Genomic DNA, 18006 nt, shown 5'->3' on the forward strand with positions numbered 1-18006 from the left:
GCAGAATTTTAAATAAAACGTTTTACTCTCCCTAATTTAGAATTTTCAGGCTTTTTCATAGAGTTTAGTGTATTTCGCAGCTAACAACCTGTTCTTGTTACAGTGACCCATTTAAACTGACTGCCTTCAGTTCACTTACTAGCTGGCTTGTGGGAATACAAGTTGTTTTCCTGACATGCGGTTAATTTTATCTCACAGGGCTCCAGTAGCTGTTGGTTTTGCAACGATGTCTACGGCGGAGATGCTGGGTGCAGGCATGAGAGGAAAAGGTGTGACTATTCTACACACCTACTCTGATCAGCTGTGGTAAGTACTTACTGCACCGGTGCATGTTGCCAACTATTGCGACTCCTACTCTTTACAGATTTACATCAGTAGCTAAGGTGACTGTACTGTATGGAAGTTCAGATGATAGGTTGACTTCACCTTGGCAGGGAAGAGCATGATAGCCTCTGCCACTCTCTGGGTTAGAGTGGGTTGGAGCCATCACATCATTCCATTTGCTAATGTTCTCTGACAACGCTCTTACATTTTAGTGTATGCTGACTACAGGTGTGAATAGCGTAGTGTCTCTGAGCAGTGCGAGAGTGTTAGGACACAAGGACAGAGTGTAAGGAGCTTTGGTCACGTGTATAGAGTGTGTGAGCAGTGTGGGCTATAGACTGTTTATGTGAGTATTTCTCCATTCAAAGATTGTTAAGAATTTGGATTGACTTTACACACAGTTAGGTTACGTGACCATACAGTGCAAGTGTAATCGCATGTGGACGTGATGTGATGCAATACATGGTCGAACAATGTGAACAAGTGTATAATAAAGCAACAGATTGTGTGATCAGCTTGGAGCAGGTGGCAGATGAAGTGTGCATGTCATTTGGCTAGATGAGGGTGTGTAGAGGTTTGGTTGGTTACTTTTCAATAAGATATTCTTGGTATGTTGCTAAAAAGTACCAGACCCTGTGTCTGGTGCAGCACTGGGACTCCCCATAAAGTACACAGAAGGTTGTAGACTCTGCCACTTAGGTAGTGGGAGAATCCCATGAACCCCCCTCAGAAAACAAAGTCGCTTCTACAGATACTTTCTTGGGTCATTAAAAACAAGCACTGAAAAGGTGTTAAAATCTAAAAAATATTGGCCACTTTAATACTTCATTAAGTTCTCAATTTTATTTTATGAGGAGTTCTTGTCTCAGCAACAAAGTAGTGAACACTTTCAGAAAAATGCTAATGGAGGCACATTTTAGTTTACATAAACATATTATGGACTGTACTATACATAGGGAGTGACATTTGTATTAGCTGGTTGTAAGGGTATAATCTTAAAGGACAACAATAAATCATGGCACCTGCTAGACTTGTCCAGGTGGCAGGTTATTATAGTTTTAGATCCAATCTAACCTCACAGATTGATGAGTGAGACACATTGCCTCCAGCATCTTTACATAAAAACAAAAAATGCCACAAAACAAAGCCCAACGTAAAACACTTGGATGGGAGTGTGTTTATACGTATATTAGCATGAAATAGAATATCTTGCTGATGTCAAGCATTAAGTTATAGTTTCAATAATATTAATCGTAAATGATCACTTATTAAAATTTTGTTTTGCTTAATATGATTCAATTGAGATTTAAGCTGTACAAGAGCTGGTTGCAGCAGATCCTCAACCCACTAGCTTGCAGATTAGTACACAACGAACACAGTATGAGTTGAATGGCCACTAAGTGCCTGGATTTTAATAGCCATGAAAGGTGACAGATCAAGTTTGGTTGGGGCTTAAATCGTCCATGGCAGTGCAAGTTATTGATACTGTTCTTCAATGTATGAGAAACACATTACCTTGTCAGTTCCCATGCCCAAATCTCATCAAACCAATGCACAGTCTACCCATTTGCCTCTCACTCATCTCATCAAAAGGTCTCTCCATATTCCCCAAACTCTTCATAGTATTGCTTTGCATGTGTCCAAGGCTCATCATACTGTCAGGCCATGAACCTTAAGCTTCCCATATTAGGCCCAGGAGCCTCATGCTTTTTCAACTGCCACTCTATTTGATCATAGCTTCTCACACTGCTAGGCCATGTATCTTAATGAGCAATGGGACACATGAGATGAGGAACATTTCCCAGATATTCTAGGAGTGGAGTTAAAAATAGGAAAAGTTTCTCTCCAAGGCATCTATTTGAGTGCGTACGGGGGAAAAAGGGGGCATTTTTTGTTTTCTTCCTGTACGTACTGTAGATTTTTAGTGCAAACCGTCAGAAAGCTATTGTAACATTAAGCAGTTGTAAGATGGTAATGTTAAATATTATTTTGACTTTAATGTGATTAGTGTGAACAAAGATCTTTTACCAAGGGAGGTTGAAAGCTGGTTCATCTGTCAGTGTTTCATTCAGATGTGGATATAGATAACCTTTCAGCATTACGCACTTTTTAGTGAGAAGTAGCTACATTCATTTCACATTCCAACTTTCTTTATACACATCAGGTTAAAACCAGAGACAGTGTAGAAATTTAAATGTTCTGATTTAGGGGTTAGTGTTAATTTTAAACTTGCTGGTACTATTATTGCTATTACCAGGGAGCGCAGGAATAGCGCATATTCTCCCATTACTATGGCATTGCAACACTTTTGGGTGAATACACAAAACCACTTAGGGTAGCATTTCTGATACTTAGTCTTTTTGCCACCATGCCACCTCAGGTTAGACCCAGTTATATGCAAATCAGTGCTGACCCTGTTACAATTGGAATAGTCCATGCCGAACGTCCAAGCCAGTCCTCTCGATGGATTGGAATGTTACCCTGGGTGATTGCCAGCAGTTAGACTTATGGCAAGCATTCCTGCCATCACCTGTGTTTAATGTAACAACCTAAGTGGACAAGGGTGTGCCCAGATATGGGTCCCTTGTTCACTGCACAACTAGAACCAAGCTAACCTGACTATAGAACCCCAATCAGGGTGAAGCATGTCTTGGGTTACTTGTGTTCTTTTTTTGGGAGTTTGGGCTGAACGGTTTCTATTGGATCAGGATCAAGACTGATTTGCATATGGCTGGCTCCAAACTGTGATCCCATATTGGGCTAATGAACGATGGATTGGAATGCTACCCTGAGTGATTGTCAGTGGTTAGATTTATTGTAAACATTCTTCCCATCACCTTTTGTGTGTTTGAAGTACTTTTTGGTAGTCTGGGTAATGACTTTCCAAACATTTTCTTCGCCAACAGAAGTCTGGTCTTGTTTTGTTGAGGCGTGCAGGCAGCATGGTGAGTATGTCAGTGAGTAGTAGGTTTTGTGGCTGGTTAGCACAAGTGGCTATTGTCCATTAAGTGCATGTGTGGTGAATGGTTGATAATTTCAATTGTTTTTTGATAACCTACTAGCCAGTATAGAATTGCTACTGGGCTGATTGCTTTTCTGTATGCATTATTTTTCTATAGTTTCTTGTTTAGCTTTTAGAACAAAGATGTAGCAAACTTAAAGTGAAATAGGCGAACAAACAAAAATAATTTTCCGTATAACAGCTAAAATATCGCAAACTGATGTTTAGCCCATTAAAAGTATTATAAGAAACAAATACAGTTATGTAGCCATGTAAATAACAGGCGTTGTTAATACCCAATGTTGTGGCACTCAGTTCTATCAACTTCAAAAGGATGGAAGTCTCTGCAAATCCTGGTGTTATTTGGACCTTTGACCAGTATGTTACTCTCTTTTCCTGTAGCAGGACCAGAGACCCAGTGGGCTATATTAGTGGTAGTTTATCAATGTTATGAAATCTGCTGCATGTTACATTCTAATGGGATTTGGGTTTCTCTTCTAAGGATGTTTGGGGACAAGTCTTCTCCTCCCACCATCGCACCCTTAGAGGTAAATCCTGAGGAGGGAGATGGCAGTGAGGACGATGGCCAAGAGGATTATGCCAGCAACATGTCCCCAGACTCCTGCCTAGGTCCCAGCCTTGAAAACCTAAATCTTGGAGTGGAGGAGACCGCTTCAGCACCAGCACACTATAATGATATGGTTAACACTGCATTGTCCGAGGATGTGGAGGTTGATGGAGAAGACACAGAAAGAACTTTAGAAACCGAGGACCACCGGACGCCACAAGGTACTACTTTATATGGGCAAAGGCCTGTATTTTACTCTTTGGTCAGTGCCTCACCAGGTCATTCTGAAATGTCCTAATTTATGTTAATACAAGAGTCTGTCCACCTGTGAAGAATGGTATGGTCAGGAAACTAGTTGGTGTCCAGTCTGGACAGCATACCTTATTGTAGAAGTAACATGTGGGGCAGTTAGCCTATAGTCTAAATCTTTGGCTGCATATTTAAAAATATTTCCTCTGATCCATTAATATTAGAATGTCTAAAGAATATATATTATGCCCTATATTTATCGTGCAACAGGAAATGACATGTAAGCAAACAATGTAATAGAGCCAACTTTTCCCAAAGACATTTCATTCACCAAGTACATCTTTGAGAAAAATGTGCTTTAAAGCTTTTTAAAGTACATTATCCCCAATACATTGGCTAAAATGCCAAAGATCGTAGACACGGTTCTGGAGTGAGATCAAAAATGTAGGATATTCTTCTAGCAACATTTATTCCTCTACAGCTAGAAATATATTTAGGAGCACCTCAAATTCAGCACCTTAAAGAACCACTGGTTTACAGCAGACAAATATATACAACACCAGAAATTATTGACTATGTGTTATGTTATGCCAGGAGAAATTATGTCCATTCTTCTACTGTGCCAGTGAACATCCTGATATAATTTCTATAGCAGACAAGAAAATGGAATCAATTTTGATGCACATGTTTTCACATGTACTGGAGGTGTGTAGCGAAGGGGGCTCGTGTAATATAGGCTATCTATCAGCGCTTTGGTCTTGCTCCAGTAAGAAAAGTCCAGCCTTATCTGCCAACCCATGTCCCATCTGAACAGGAACATAAGCAACCTCATATGGGATTTGGCCTATTTGAGCCCCTTCAGTGTAGTATAGCTTGAGTCCTGGAGCACAGTAAGCATTGGACCCAAGAATGTGCTTACCCATCACACTTATGTTGTTGCACTGAGTAAAAAACAAAGGTGTTGAGTGGAATGTTAGCAAATGTTCCAGCTGCAGGCAATCAGATGGTACCACGTGTTTCACCCACTATGCCACCCCAGACAGAAGCCATCTATATGTTAATGGTCTTTGATCCTGCTGCAATACATATAGTCCATCACAAACTCCCAAAGCAGATCTCTGCTGAATGGGAACACAGGTAGCTCCAGACTGGGTTTGGTGTACTTGGGCTTCATCCACGAGGTTCTGCATGAATCCTGTGGCACAGTGAGCACGAGACACAAAGCATGCGCATCCATTACAGTAATAGTAAATATGTTGACTGACAGATTACAGCCCCTCATGGCATACTACCAACTAGCCATGCTAACACATACTGTACTGGCTGTCAGTGAGCAGTGCTTGAGTGAGGGACCACTGGCTTTCTCATATCCACAGAATAGACAGAGTGTAAAGGCCTCAATAACGTGCGGAATATGAGGTGCACTCTTCCCTTCATGCAAGGCAGACCCACAGCTTCCCTGAGCTGCAGATGCAGGGTAAGCAGAACCAGCGCCTTGAAACCGGAGACCTTAAACATTTTGGTGCAGCACAGGTAAAATATGATTCCCTAAGCATAGGTGCAGGAGAAGCAGAACAAGCATACCATAGCCATAGATTTGATGTAGAGGAAGATTCCTTAAGCAAGCCTTAGATAAATGGACGGTATAGCAATCGTCCCTAAACCATAGGTGCAGGACTAGTAAAGCATGCTACCCTGTACCAAGTCGAGAACAGAGATGACAATTTTACCTAAACCACTGATGCAGAACAATTAAGGCAAGCTTCCCTAAACCACATAGTCTCCGTGAATGGCATATAGAAGGCAGATCAGGCAGAGCAAGCTTTGTTAAATCAAATGTACAGTCCAGAAAGAGCAACTCTGCTAAACTGCATGTGCAACTTCTTTAAATCACTGTCATTTTTTCTTCTGATTCTCCTGGTTGTAGAAGCACCCAACAGTGTCAAATGTAAGGCAGAATCTTTGCCTTGGTGGCTTAAGTTCAAGACACTAGCTCTGCAGTTGTTGACTATGACTCTAGATTAGGGTAGAAATGGGTACGCTGACAATGCCAAATACAAGGGAGCTGCTGTGAAGGTATCAAATACCACATAACACACATTATCATTGTCAAGTTTTAATCCAGGGTTTTACTTTGAAAATTTCATGTCTTTATTGTGCAAACTAACTGTTCTGTTGTTAATATAATTTTTAATGAAAATGAGCATTCTCAATCCCATAGGATTCACTCAATATGATCTCACTTTTACCAACAAAGCGTACAAAAAAAGCAAAAATAGCAACTACTGACTATGAGATGAATGAGGCCTATTTTAAGTTTTGCATAGCCTCACACACGCACTGGTCCACACTCTCTGTGAAGCATTCAGGTTCACGTCTTCTTAGACTGAGTCAGCGTTATGCTGGAGGAATGCAAAGGAGCACAGAGTGAAACTTGGTGGCAGACAGTGCCTATGAACAGACCACTGGCAAAATCAGTTTTTTTTAAAGTCTATAATAGGATGCCAAGATAGCAGCCATATTCCTCTAGAATCTACACTCCAGACAGATTTTTCATCATCATGACTTTAATAACCAAGTTTAGAAACGGAGACTTGCTTCCTAATCCCTACATACCTATTTCACTTATATTTGTGATCCTGGTCAAATTGACGTGTCTCACATATCGTAACTGCCTACCTTTTAATACAGTTTGCAATGCATGCTTTACTTAAAATCATATAAAATTGTTTTTAGTGAGAAACAGATGAAAGAGTTGCTGCAAATGTGTTTCTCATTAGTAAAATAAAATGGCTATTCAAAATAGGTTTTCTGGAAGCATTCGTTTTTAATAGCAGTATAGGTCTGCACAAACAAATTAAATCCAAGGGCTTCACATATTTCACAGGATCACAGAGTACAACGGAAGCCCTGCTTCAGAGAAATCTCCTAATTATCAGGGACCGCTAGGAGGCACACACACCATAAAGAAATTGTTAGCTGTAGCCAGCCACTTGGCTTCTCATTCACTGGTCATGGGGCTTGGGTCGCATAGCTAGTCCTTGAGTACTGACCTGAGACCAGATTCAGGAACGATTCGCACAGGCAACTGGTGACTTGCACATAGATTACCCTTGACCATGTAAGCAAGTATGTCAGGTCTGGGTCTGTTTCAGGACATTGGATTTCAGCAACTTACCCCACTCAGGAGTAACACAAAGTGTGCCCCAGACAGGTGCTCTCAAACATGTTTTGAGGAGGCAGTAAATTAACTGGGACTGATGCAAGGCTAGATGGGCCCCCTCTACTCCCTGGGCCACTGCACCACTTGTAGCTATGCCCCTGAGGACGTATCAGCTATCTGCTCAGCCTCTAAAGAGGATTGAAACTAGAGGAAGCCTAATGACAAAGAGTTTAGTAGTCTACTACATCTCTTCTCAAGAAAAGCAAACATGACTTTGATGCTATGATCATGGTTGCTATTCTTTTATAAAAAAAGAAAGAATACAGATAAGAGAGGATGAAAAAACCATAGGTTTCAGGCATGTTATAGTTAGAAATTAGCATTTTAACCCCTTGCATGCTGATGACGAACCCCAGCCGTCATGCACTACGGTGCTCGTGTGCTGATGACGGCTGGGGTTCGTCACGGCCCCGCCCTGTTCTTGTGTTTACAGCACAGCAGGGGAATCGCGGCTGCATGGAAGGGGTTAAAAAGCCTTAGAAATTCACTGAATAATCCATAGGTTTCAGGGGTGTTATAGTTAGCTGGACATTTCACTCATACAAAACCCTAGAAATTCCTCCGTTATAGTTAGTTCTGCAAACTATAGCTCGCGCCCCTGCAATGCACTGCTGATGACATCACATATTACATCACTCATGACATGGTCAGTGACATCACTGATGAAATCACTGATGACATCATCCAGTGACTGTGTGTTTCTGTAAAGTTTAAATATGTTTAATATATATAGGGAAAGGCATATTGAAGAATGAGTGGGTGTATAAGTGTCTGAATGGATGATTTAGTAGGTGTGTGACTGACTCTATAAGTGAGTGATTAAACGTATCTTACTGAATGCATGGGTTAGTGACTAAACTGTGTGAATGTCTGTATTTGTCTGTCTGTTGGTGTGTAACCGGCTACATGGGTTTGTGAATAGCTACATGAGTGTCTATATGTGTTATTGGGAAACAGCGTTTACAACGCAACTTTTACAACGCAGTACCTTTACCACACAACTTTTACAACGCAAGTCGTTCGCTGGGGGGCGCTCTAGGATAGGGAATAGTTAATTTACTATCCAAAGCCTTCCCTACTATCCACGGGGACTGGAGTTGGAATAGTATATTAAACTATTCACTATCCAGCACCCCCAACGCAAGTCGTTGTAACGACTTGCGTTGTGAAAGTTGTGTGGTAAAGGCATGCGTTGTAAAAGCATGCGTGGTAATGACATACATCCTGTGTTATTGATTGGTTGTTTGAGTATCTGTATTGGTGCCTGAGTGTTTATGTTGGTGGGGTGTGTGTGCATAGATGTGTGAGTGAGTGATTCACTTGGTGCATGGTTTCAAGAGTGCATCTGTGATGGACTGTATGGGTGGGTGACTGTGTGTATGGTCATGTTAGTGAGTGTATGTATATCTCAGTGGTACATGTGTGAGTAACTACATATGTGAAAGGCAGTATATATGTGTGTTGGAGTATATAAATGGCTATAAGTGAGAGTGTGTGTTTCTGAGAGTGGCTGTATGGATGGGTGTGTGCTTGTATCAGTGATTGTATAAGAGCATAAGAATGTGCTAGTATTTGTATGAGTGTTTGAGCTGGTGTGTGTATAACTGTATAGGTGAGTAAATGGCAGTGTGATTAATTATTTGCATGACTGACTAGGTGTGGGAGTACCTCTATGGATGAATGGTGGTGTGTGAGTGTTCATGTAGGTGTATGAGTTGAAGTTGAAAATATTTGTTAAGCGCACTTATATCAAGCGGTTTCATGGCGCTAAGAAATGATTGCACAGAGGGGAAGGTAGAGAGTTACTGTCCAGAAAAAGCTAGAGAGAAGAAGTGGGTTTTCAGAGCTCTACGAAAGTCCATATAGGTGCGAGTGGATCTGATTGAGAAAGGAAGAGCATTCCAAAGGCAGGGGGCAAGAAAGGAAAACCTTGCGCCTCCCAGTTTCTTCCTCCGATAGCGGGGCACTTCCAATAAAATCTGAGTGGACGAACGGAGGGTTCTGCTGGGGGCGTAGGCCTGGATCTTTGAGTTGACAAAGGCGGGGGCGGTGCCCGCCAGAGCCATAAAGGTCAGGCAGCCAAGTTTAAAAAGGGAGCGATAAGAGATAGGCAGCCAGTGAAGAGATTTGAGGAGAGGGGTGACCCGGTGGGATTTAGGGAGCCTGTGAATGAGGCGGGCAGCTTGATTTTGAATGAGTTGGAGTCTCCTAAGCTCGTAGGCAGGGATGCCTACGTAGAGTCCGTTCCCGTAGTCGAGGCGGGAGATGATCAAGCCCATCACAATGAGCTTAAGAGCCTCTAGAGAGAAGAAGCGGGAAATTTTACGGATAATCCTGAGTGACAGGAAACATGTTGAAACAACGGCACTGATCTGGGGACGCATCGTCAGGTCATGGCTGATGTTGATACCCAAGGTTTTAGCTGAGGAGGAGGGTAAGGGAGGGGCGCAAAGGGCAGGGGGCCAAAAAGCAGGGGTCCAAGGGCTGGGAGAACCACCGATAAGGACCAGCTCTGTCTTATCGGGATTGAGCTTTAGGTGACTCTGGTTCATCCAGTCATATACAAACAGTAGTGAGGCGTGAAGCTTGAAAATGGAATCTGGAGAGGAGGAAAGGTCAAAGATGAGTTGGAGGTCATCAGCATAATTAAATACTGAGACCTCCATCTGCTGGAGAGCAGCTATGAGAGGATGATTATAGAGATTAAAAAGGAGCGGGGATAAAGAGGAACCCTGGGGGGACCCCACAGGTGACAGGGCAGGCGGGAGCAGAAAAGCCGTCCAAGTGGACTGCTTGGGTCCTGTCCCGTAGGAATGAGGCAAGCCAGGCCAGGGCCGTGCCCTGAATGCCGGTGCCCCCGACACGGTCGAGAAAGATGGAGTGGTCGACCGCGTCGAAGGCGGCGGACAGATCAAGGAGGACTAGTGCCTGGGGGGTGTTGGAATCCGCGCTTCTCCTAAGCTCATCCATGACGGCAAGAACAACAGATTCCGTCGAATGAGCCGGACGGAAACCCACCTGATTGGGGGCCAAGAGATGGTGTTCCTCGAAAGCGGAGAGGCAGAGGGTGATATGGCTCTCTAGAACCTTGCCCAGGAACGGGAGCATGGAGATGGGTCGGAAATTGGAAGGGGTGCAAGGGTCAGCTCCAGATTTTTTGAGGATGGGAATGACTGCTGCTGATTTAAAGGCGAGAGGGACAACGCCCTGTGTGATGGAAGCATTAAGGAGAGTTAGAGGGGGCTCGGAACAGCTGAAGAAAACCTCCCTCAGTATGCGTGCCGGGCAGCAGTTAGAGGGAGACCCTGATTTTACTTTCATCAGAAGTTTGAGAAAGATATCCTTAGTAATAGTAGGGAACTGATCCAGGGAGGCAGATGGCAGAGAAAGAGAAGGCAAGGAAAAGGACCGGGAAGGCGGGGGAATGTTGAGTTTGATAGTCGCTACCTTCTCAATAAAATAACTGTTAAGGGAATTACAAAGGGAAAGGGAAGTAACAGGTTTAGGAGAGACCCTGTCAGCAGCAGCTAAATCATGGGCAATGGAGAAAATCTCCTTGGGCCTGTTAGATGCATTGAGAATTTTAGAGGAGAAATATTCGGTTTTAGCTAAAAGGATAGCTTTCTTGTATTCGCGGAGAAGAACCGAGTATTGGGCTTTGAGGGAGGGGCAGTAACTGCGTCTCCAGTGGCGTTCAGCCTGTCTGAGTGATAATTTAAGGGCTTTGAGATCATTGGTAAACCATCTATTGGCGTCGTGGGGGCGACAAGTCCTAACTAGCTTTTGTGGGGCTATGAGGTCGCAGGAGGCAGAGAGCCAGCGACGAACCAAGGCCACCTGAGAGTCAGGGGGAACATCGGTCAGGTTGGGGAGTGAGGCCTCAAGGGAGGAACAGAGAGCAGCCATGTCCACCCGGTTCCAGTTGCGGGCCTGAATATTCTTGGGGGGGGGGGGTTTATGAATAGCCCCTAGATTAAGGGAAAAGGAAATCAGGTAGTGGTCAGACCAGATACAGGGGGCAATGGTAAGAGAAGAGAGGGACAGGTTTGCTGACCAGATCTGATCTAATGTACGACCAAGAATATGAGTGGGAAGGTGGATATGGGGGACAAGGTTAAGACAATGAAGGGACTCGGTAAAGTCTTTAGACGGGAGGTCCTCCCGAGGGTCATTGGGCCAATAGTTAAAATCACCAAGGATCAACACAGAGGAGTTGTTGACCACCAAGGTGGCCAGCAAGTCCTGGACCGCAGGGATAAAGTGAGACATGGTCTGGGGAGGACGGTAAAACAAGGCACAAGTGAGAGGAACCGCAAGGTTAAGAGAACGGACGACTAAGTAGTCGACGGCGGGGATAGTTGGATAAGAAAGCTGTTGAAACTGGAGATTGGATCTAGCTATCAAAGCCACACCACCTCCCACCTTCCCGTCCGGGCGGTCAGAACGAAGGGCTTAATAAGAGTCAGGGAGGGCCGCCAGGATATCAGGATAAGTTTCCGTAAGGAAAAGGAGATCGGGTTTGGTGGAATCCAGGAGGTTAAACAACTCTAATTGGTGCTTAACCGCTGAGGGGTATTGAGAAGATAGGCCGTGGCCACGGCCGGGGGGCCAGAAGGGGACTGCACACCAGGCTCTAAATGTCCTAAGGGAGGCAGGCAGATATGATTAGGAGACAGCAAGGGCGGGAAAGTAGGGAGCGAAATTCCAAGCTTATCAATTCGGGCTTGGGTAGATACGCAGATGGGTGCATCGCGCTGACAGGCATGCAATTGGTCGTGGGAGTAGGCCAGGCGGCCGGCATAGTGACAGGCCCCGGGTCCCGACCGATCGCGGACGGGAGCAGACGGGCTTGCCTTTGGCGCGCCCGATGCGCGCATCCGCTGCGCGGCCAGGAAGGGAGACACATTTATATACAAAAGGGAGGTGGGAGCGGCGTACAACTGCACCGCCAACCTAGGTTTCCCCCAAGATGGCGAGAGAGATGCCCGTTCCCCTGCTACAGCGTCTAATCGGCTGAGGGGGTGGAGCAGGGAGGTGAGGAGGGGGGGAGGGAGATGGGGAAGTGCACAGACAGAAATGCGGCGCAATTTAAAAGCAGCAAACAATTTTTAAAAATAAGAGCAGTCTAATACTCCCGGCTTCCGCCTCAGGCGTTACCGTGCTAGGTCAGATCTGCGCGCGTGCCCGGGAGCGCAACTTATGAGCTGGCGGGAGGCGGGAGCGGCGTACAACTGCACCGCTGACCTAGGCTTCCCCCAAGATGGCGAGAGAGATGCCCGTTCCCCTGCTACAGCGTCTAATCGGCTGAGCGGGTGGAGCGAGGAGGTGAGGAGGGGGGGAGGGAAAAGGGGAAGTGCACAGACAGAAATGCGGCGCAATTTAAAAGCAGCAAACAATTTTTAAAAATAAGAGCAGTCTAATACTCCTGGCTTCCGCCTCAGGATTTACCGTGCTAGGTCAGATCTGCGCGCGTGCCCGGGAGCGCGACTTATGTGCTGGCGGGAGCGGCGCACAACTGCACCGCCGACCTAGGCTTCCCCCAAGATGGCGAGAGAGATGCCCGTTCCCCTGCTACAGCGTCTAATCGGCTGAGCGGGTGGAGCGGGGAGGTGAGGAGGGGGGGAGGGAGAAGGGGAAGTGCACAGACAGAAATGCGGCGCAATTTAAAAGCAGCAAACAATTTTTAAAAATAAGAACAGTCTAATACTCCCGGCTTCCGCCTCAGGAGTTACCGTGGTGTATGAGTGCATATGATAGTCCTGTACTGAGTGACCATAGGTACGAGCGACTGTACAGGTGAGTGAGTGGAAGTGTGTGTAAACCTAAGAATCAGTGAGTGTGTATGTAGTTATTGCTGTTGGAGTGTCTATGGTTTTGAGAATGGCAGTCTGTAATTTAGAGCGGGTGTTTCAAAGGTTATATTAGGTTGTGAGAAGATTGATCAATTTATCACATGGATGATGTCATCAGTGATGTCATTTGAGATGTCATCAGTGATGTCGTCAGCGATGTCATCAGTGATGTCATCAGTGATGTCACTGACAATGTCATGAGTGATGTAATATGTGACATCAGCAGTGCATTGCAGGAGCGTGGGTTATAGTTAGCAGAACTAACTATAACAGAGGAATTTCTATGGTTTTGTATGAGTGAAATGTCCAGCTAACTATAACAACCCTGAAACCTATGTTTTTTTCAGTGAATTTCTAAGGTTTTAAATGCTAATTTCTAACTATAACGTGCCTGAAACCTATGTTTTTATCAGTGAATTTCAAAGGTTTTTCAAATGCTAGTTTCAAGCGATGCCTACAGAGGTAGGACATGTGAAGAAAGAAGAAAAAAACGCACAGAAAGAAGCAAAAGAAATGCAGAAAGAAGCAACAGAAGTCCACAAAGACGAAGAAAAGTGCAGGAAGAAGCAAGATATGTGCAGAAAGTACCAACAGAGGAGCAGAAAGAGGCTTTGTTACAAAATCGTCCTGTGCCCACAATTTTTTCAGACGGGTACTGGTGGTAACTGACTCTGACTAACCAGGCCTAGAGCCAGTGGTATGCTAAAATACACTTAGAATACAGTGAAAACACCTACTTACACTAGAGAACACTATGCGTTGGGGTACCCATGTGATTAGCATGACCTCCTCTGTAAGGCCCTAGTACATGATAGGGCAGTGGGATTAGAACTACCTCTTAAAACGCGGTACGGGGCATGTTTGCACAGGTGAAGGGGGGGCTGAGGTGACGTGTGCAAACACGCCCTGTGGCCGTTTTAAGTTGGGTGATTTAAGTCCCCTTGAACTAGCCAACCAGGTTCCTTCAGTAAGCGCCACAGAGATGCATTGCAGAGGTGTAAAAAGGGGCGTGGTCTGGACCACCACTCTGCAATGCAGGCCTCTGGCACTTACTGGAGGTACCTGGTGGGCATAGATGGCCCACAGGGGCCCTCAGGAATTAATTCTCCAACTAAAAACGTGCCACAGGGCGTGTTTGAACACATCACCTTAGGCCCGCCCCCTCCATTCACCACTGTGGAAACACGCCCCGTGGCACGTTTTAAGTTGGGGGATTAAGTCCCTTTGAATCCTGAGTGTCCCTAGGGTCCAACTAGCCCATCAGGTACCTCCAGTAAGCACCACAGAGCTGCGTTGCAGAGAGGTGTAAAAAGGGGCATGGCCTGGACCACCTCTCTGCAACGAAGTCCTCTGGAGCTTACTGGAGGTACCTGGTGGGCTAGTTGGCCCCCAGGGGCTCTCAGGATTGAAGGGGAATTAATTCCCCAACTTAAAACGCGCCACAGGTTGTGTTTGCACACATGCTACTTCAGGCCCAGCCCCCTTCCTTCAGCAGTGTGCAAATGCGCCCGTGGCACGTTTTAAGTTGGGGTATTAAGTCCCCTTGAATTTTCAGGGTCCCTGGGGTCCAACTAGCCCACCAGGTACCTCCAGTAAGCGCCACAGAGCTGCGTTGCAGAGTGGTGGTCCGAGGCCACGCCCCTTTTTACACCTGCCTTACCATTTAAGTGGCGAGCGCTCTATCAGAGTTCAACTGTGCTACTGCTTAGCATTTTCTGAATAATTTCTACATTTGCACAAACTGCCTGCAGAAATATCCGTGACAAACATTTGAAAAAGGACTGAGGCACTTTCATAGGTCTGATTGGAGGGCTCAATTATGTGACATCGCTCTAGTGAAATACTTTTCCTCATTCTAGAGGCACGGAAACAAACTATGCTAAAAGCGAAACTGTAAACTGCAAACAGACATGTTTGTAAAGGAGGATACGAAACGAGGCACTGCATAAATTCCTCATCATGTAGGGGGTCGTGCTGGGATAGTGTTTTAGGGTTTAGGGTAGTGCAGTGGTATTTGTGTAGTGTAGGGGGTTGTGCTGGGGTAGTGTTTTAGGGTTTAGGGTAGCGCAGTGGTGTTTGGGTAGTGTAGGGGGTCATGCTGGTGGTAGTGGTTTAGGGTAGTGCAGTGGTGTTTGGGTAGTGTAGGGGGTCGTGCTGGGGTAGATTTAAGGTTTAGGCGGTGCAATGGTGTTTGTGTAGTGTAGGGGGTCGTGCTGAGGGTAGGGGTTTAGGGTTTAGGGTAGTGCAGTGGTGTTTGTGCAGAGTAGGGGGTCGTGTTGGTGGTAGATTTAGGGTTTAGGGTAGCACAGTGGTGTTTGGGTAGTGTAGGGGGTCGTGCCGGGGGAAGGGGTTTAGGGTAGTGCAGTGGTGTTTGGGTAGTATAGGGGGTTGTGCCGGGGGTAGTGTTTTAGGGTTTAGGGTAGCGCAGTGGTGTTTGTGTAGTGTAGGGGGTTGTGCTGGGGTAGTGTTTTAGGGTTTAGGGTAGTTTAGTGGTGTTTGTGTAGAGTAGGGGGTCGTGTTGGTGGTAGATTTAGGGTTTAGGGTAGTGCAGTGGTGTTTGTGTAGTGTAGGGGGTCATGCTGGGGTAGTGTTTTAGGGTTTAGGGTAGTGCAGTGGTGCTTGGGTAGTGTAGGGGGTTGTGGTGGGGCAGACATAGGGTTTAGGGTAGTGCAGTGGTGTTTGTGTAGTGTAGGGGGTCGTGCTGGAGATAGTGTTTTAGGGTTTAGGGTAGTGCAGTGGTGCTTGGGTAGTGTAGGGGGTTGTGGTGGGGTTGATATAGGGTTTAGGGTAGTGAAGTAGTGTTTGGGTAGTGTAGGGGGTCGTGCTGGGGGTAGATGTATGGTTTAGGGTATTGCAATGGTGTTTGTGTAGTGTTTGTGGGTTTGTGCTTGGGGTAGTGTTTTAGGGTACTACAGTGGTGTTTGTGTAGTGTAGGGAGTCATGTTGGGGTAGTGTTTTAGGGTTTAGGGTAGTGCAGGGGTGTCTGTGTAGTGTAGGGGATAGTGTTTTAGGGTTTAGGGTAGTGCAGTGTTGTTTGTGTAGTGTAGGGGGTCGTGCTGGGGGTAGTGTTGTAGGGTTAAAGGTAGTGCAGGGGTGTTTGTGTAGTGTAGGGCGTCATGCTGGGTGTAGTGTTTTAGGGTAGTGCACTGGTGTTTGTGTAGTGTAGGGGGTTGTGTTGGGGGTAGATTTAGGGTTTAGGGTAGTGCAGTGATGTTTATGTAGTGTAGGGGGTTGTGCTGGGGGTAGATTTAGAGTTTAGGGTAGTGCAGTGGTGTTTGTGTAATGTAGGGGTCGTGCTGGGGGTAGATGTAGTGTTTGGGGTAGTGTAGTGTTTTTTATGTAGTGTAGGGGTTCGTGCTGTGGGTAGATTTAGAGTTTAGGGTAGATCAGTGGTGTTTGTGTAGTATAGGGGCTCGTGCTTGGGTAGTCCTTAGGGAAGTACAGTGGTGTTTGGGTAGTGTAAGGGGTCCTGCTAGGGTAGATTTAAGGTTTAGTGTAGTGCAATGGTGTTTGGGTAGTGTAGGGGGTTGTGCTGGGGTAGTGTGTTAGGGTTTAGGGTAGTGCTTTGGTGAATGGGTAGTGTAGGGGGTCGTGCTGGGGGTAGTGTTTTAGGGTGTAGGGTAGTGCAGTGGTGTTTGTGTAGTGTATGGGGTAGTCTTTTAGGGTTTATGGTAGTGTAGTGGTCTTTGGGTAGTGTAGGGGTTCGTGCTGGGGCTTGATTTAGGGTTTAGGGTAGTGCAGTGGTGTTTGTGTAGTGTTTACGGGTTCGTGCTGGGGTAGTGTTTTAGGATAGTGTAGTGGTGTTTTTGTAGAATAGGGGGTAGTGTTTTAGGGTTTAGAGTAGTGCAGTGGTGTTTGTGTAGGGTAGGGGTCATGTTGGGGGTAGTGTTTTAGGATAGTGCATTGGTGTTTGTGTAGAGTAGAGGGTAGTGTTTTGGGGTTTAGAGTAGTGCAGTGGTGTTTGTGTAGTGTAGGGGTCATGCTGGGAGTAGTGGTTTAGGGTAGTGCAGTGGTGTTTGGGTAGGGTAGGGGGTCGTGCTGGGGTAGTGTTTTAGGGTTTAGGGTAGTGTGGTGGTGTTTGGGTAGTGTAGGGGTTGTGCTGGGGTAGATTTAGGGTTCAGGGTTTTGCAGTGGTGTTTGTGTAGAGTAGGGGGTCGTGTTGGTGGTAGATTTAGGGTTTAAGGTAGTGCAGTGGTGTTTGTGTAGTATAGGGGGTCGTGCTGGGGTAGTATTTTAGGGTTTAGGGTACTGCAGTGGTGTTTGTGTAGTGTAGGGGGACGTACTGGGGGTAGTGTTTTAGGGTTTAGGGTAGTGCAGTGGTGTTCGTCTACTGTAGGGGGTGGTGTTTTAGGGTTTAGGGTAGTGCAGTGGTATTTGGGTAGTGTAGGGGTCGTGCTGGGGGTAAATTTAGGGTAGTGCAGTATTGTTTGGGTAGTGTAGGGGGTCATGCTGGGGGTAGATTTAGGGTTATGTTATGTTATGTTATATTTCTTTTTGTATAGCGCGCGGAGACTCAAAAAGAGTATCCCGGCGCTTTAGGTGCGGGGCCTACAGCAAAATAACACAACACGGCAATAAAACAGAGAAAGAAAACCAAAAATACAGAGGAAAAAAAAATAAAGAGAAAAAAAAAAAAAAAGACCTAAAGAGTGAACAGCCAGGTCTTTAAGCCCTTCCTAAAAGCAAGAAGGCTGGTAGCGCCCCGGAGTGTCAGCGGCAGGGAGTTCCACAGCTGTGGTATTGCAGTGGTGTTTGTGTAGTGTTTGTGGGTTCGTGCTTGGGGTAGTGT

General features: G+C 45.7%; 1 protein-coding gene across 2 annotated transcripts in view; it reads left to right on the forward strand.

Annotated features, from left to right (window-relative positions):
• EIF2D (eukaryotic translation initiation factor 2D) overlaps nucleotides 1-18006 on the forward strand; it is a 260577-nt gene that overhangs the window by 115196 nt on the left and 127375 nt on the right. For both annotated transcript variants that reach the window (XM_078644570.1, XM_078644569.1), the window contains 2 exons: nucleotides 199-306; nucleotides 3828-4114. In XM_078644570.1, coding sequence (XP_078500696.1) covers nucleotides 199-306; nucleotides 3828-4114 — 395 coding nt within the window. The remainder of the gene's footprint in view (nucleotides 1-198; nucleotides 307-3827; nucleotides 4115-18006) is intronic.

The sequence above is a fragment of the Lissotriton helveticus genome, chromosome 5_1 (genome assembly GCF_964261635.1).
Source record: "Lissotriton helveticus chromosome 5_1, aLisHel1.1, whole genome shotgun sequence".
NCBI classification, from domain to species: domain Eukaryota; kingdom Metazoa; phylum Chordata; class Amphibia; order Caudata; family Salamandridae; genus Lissotriton; species Lissotriton helveticus.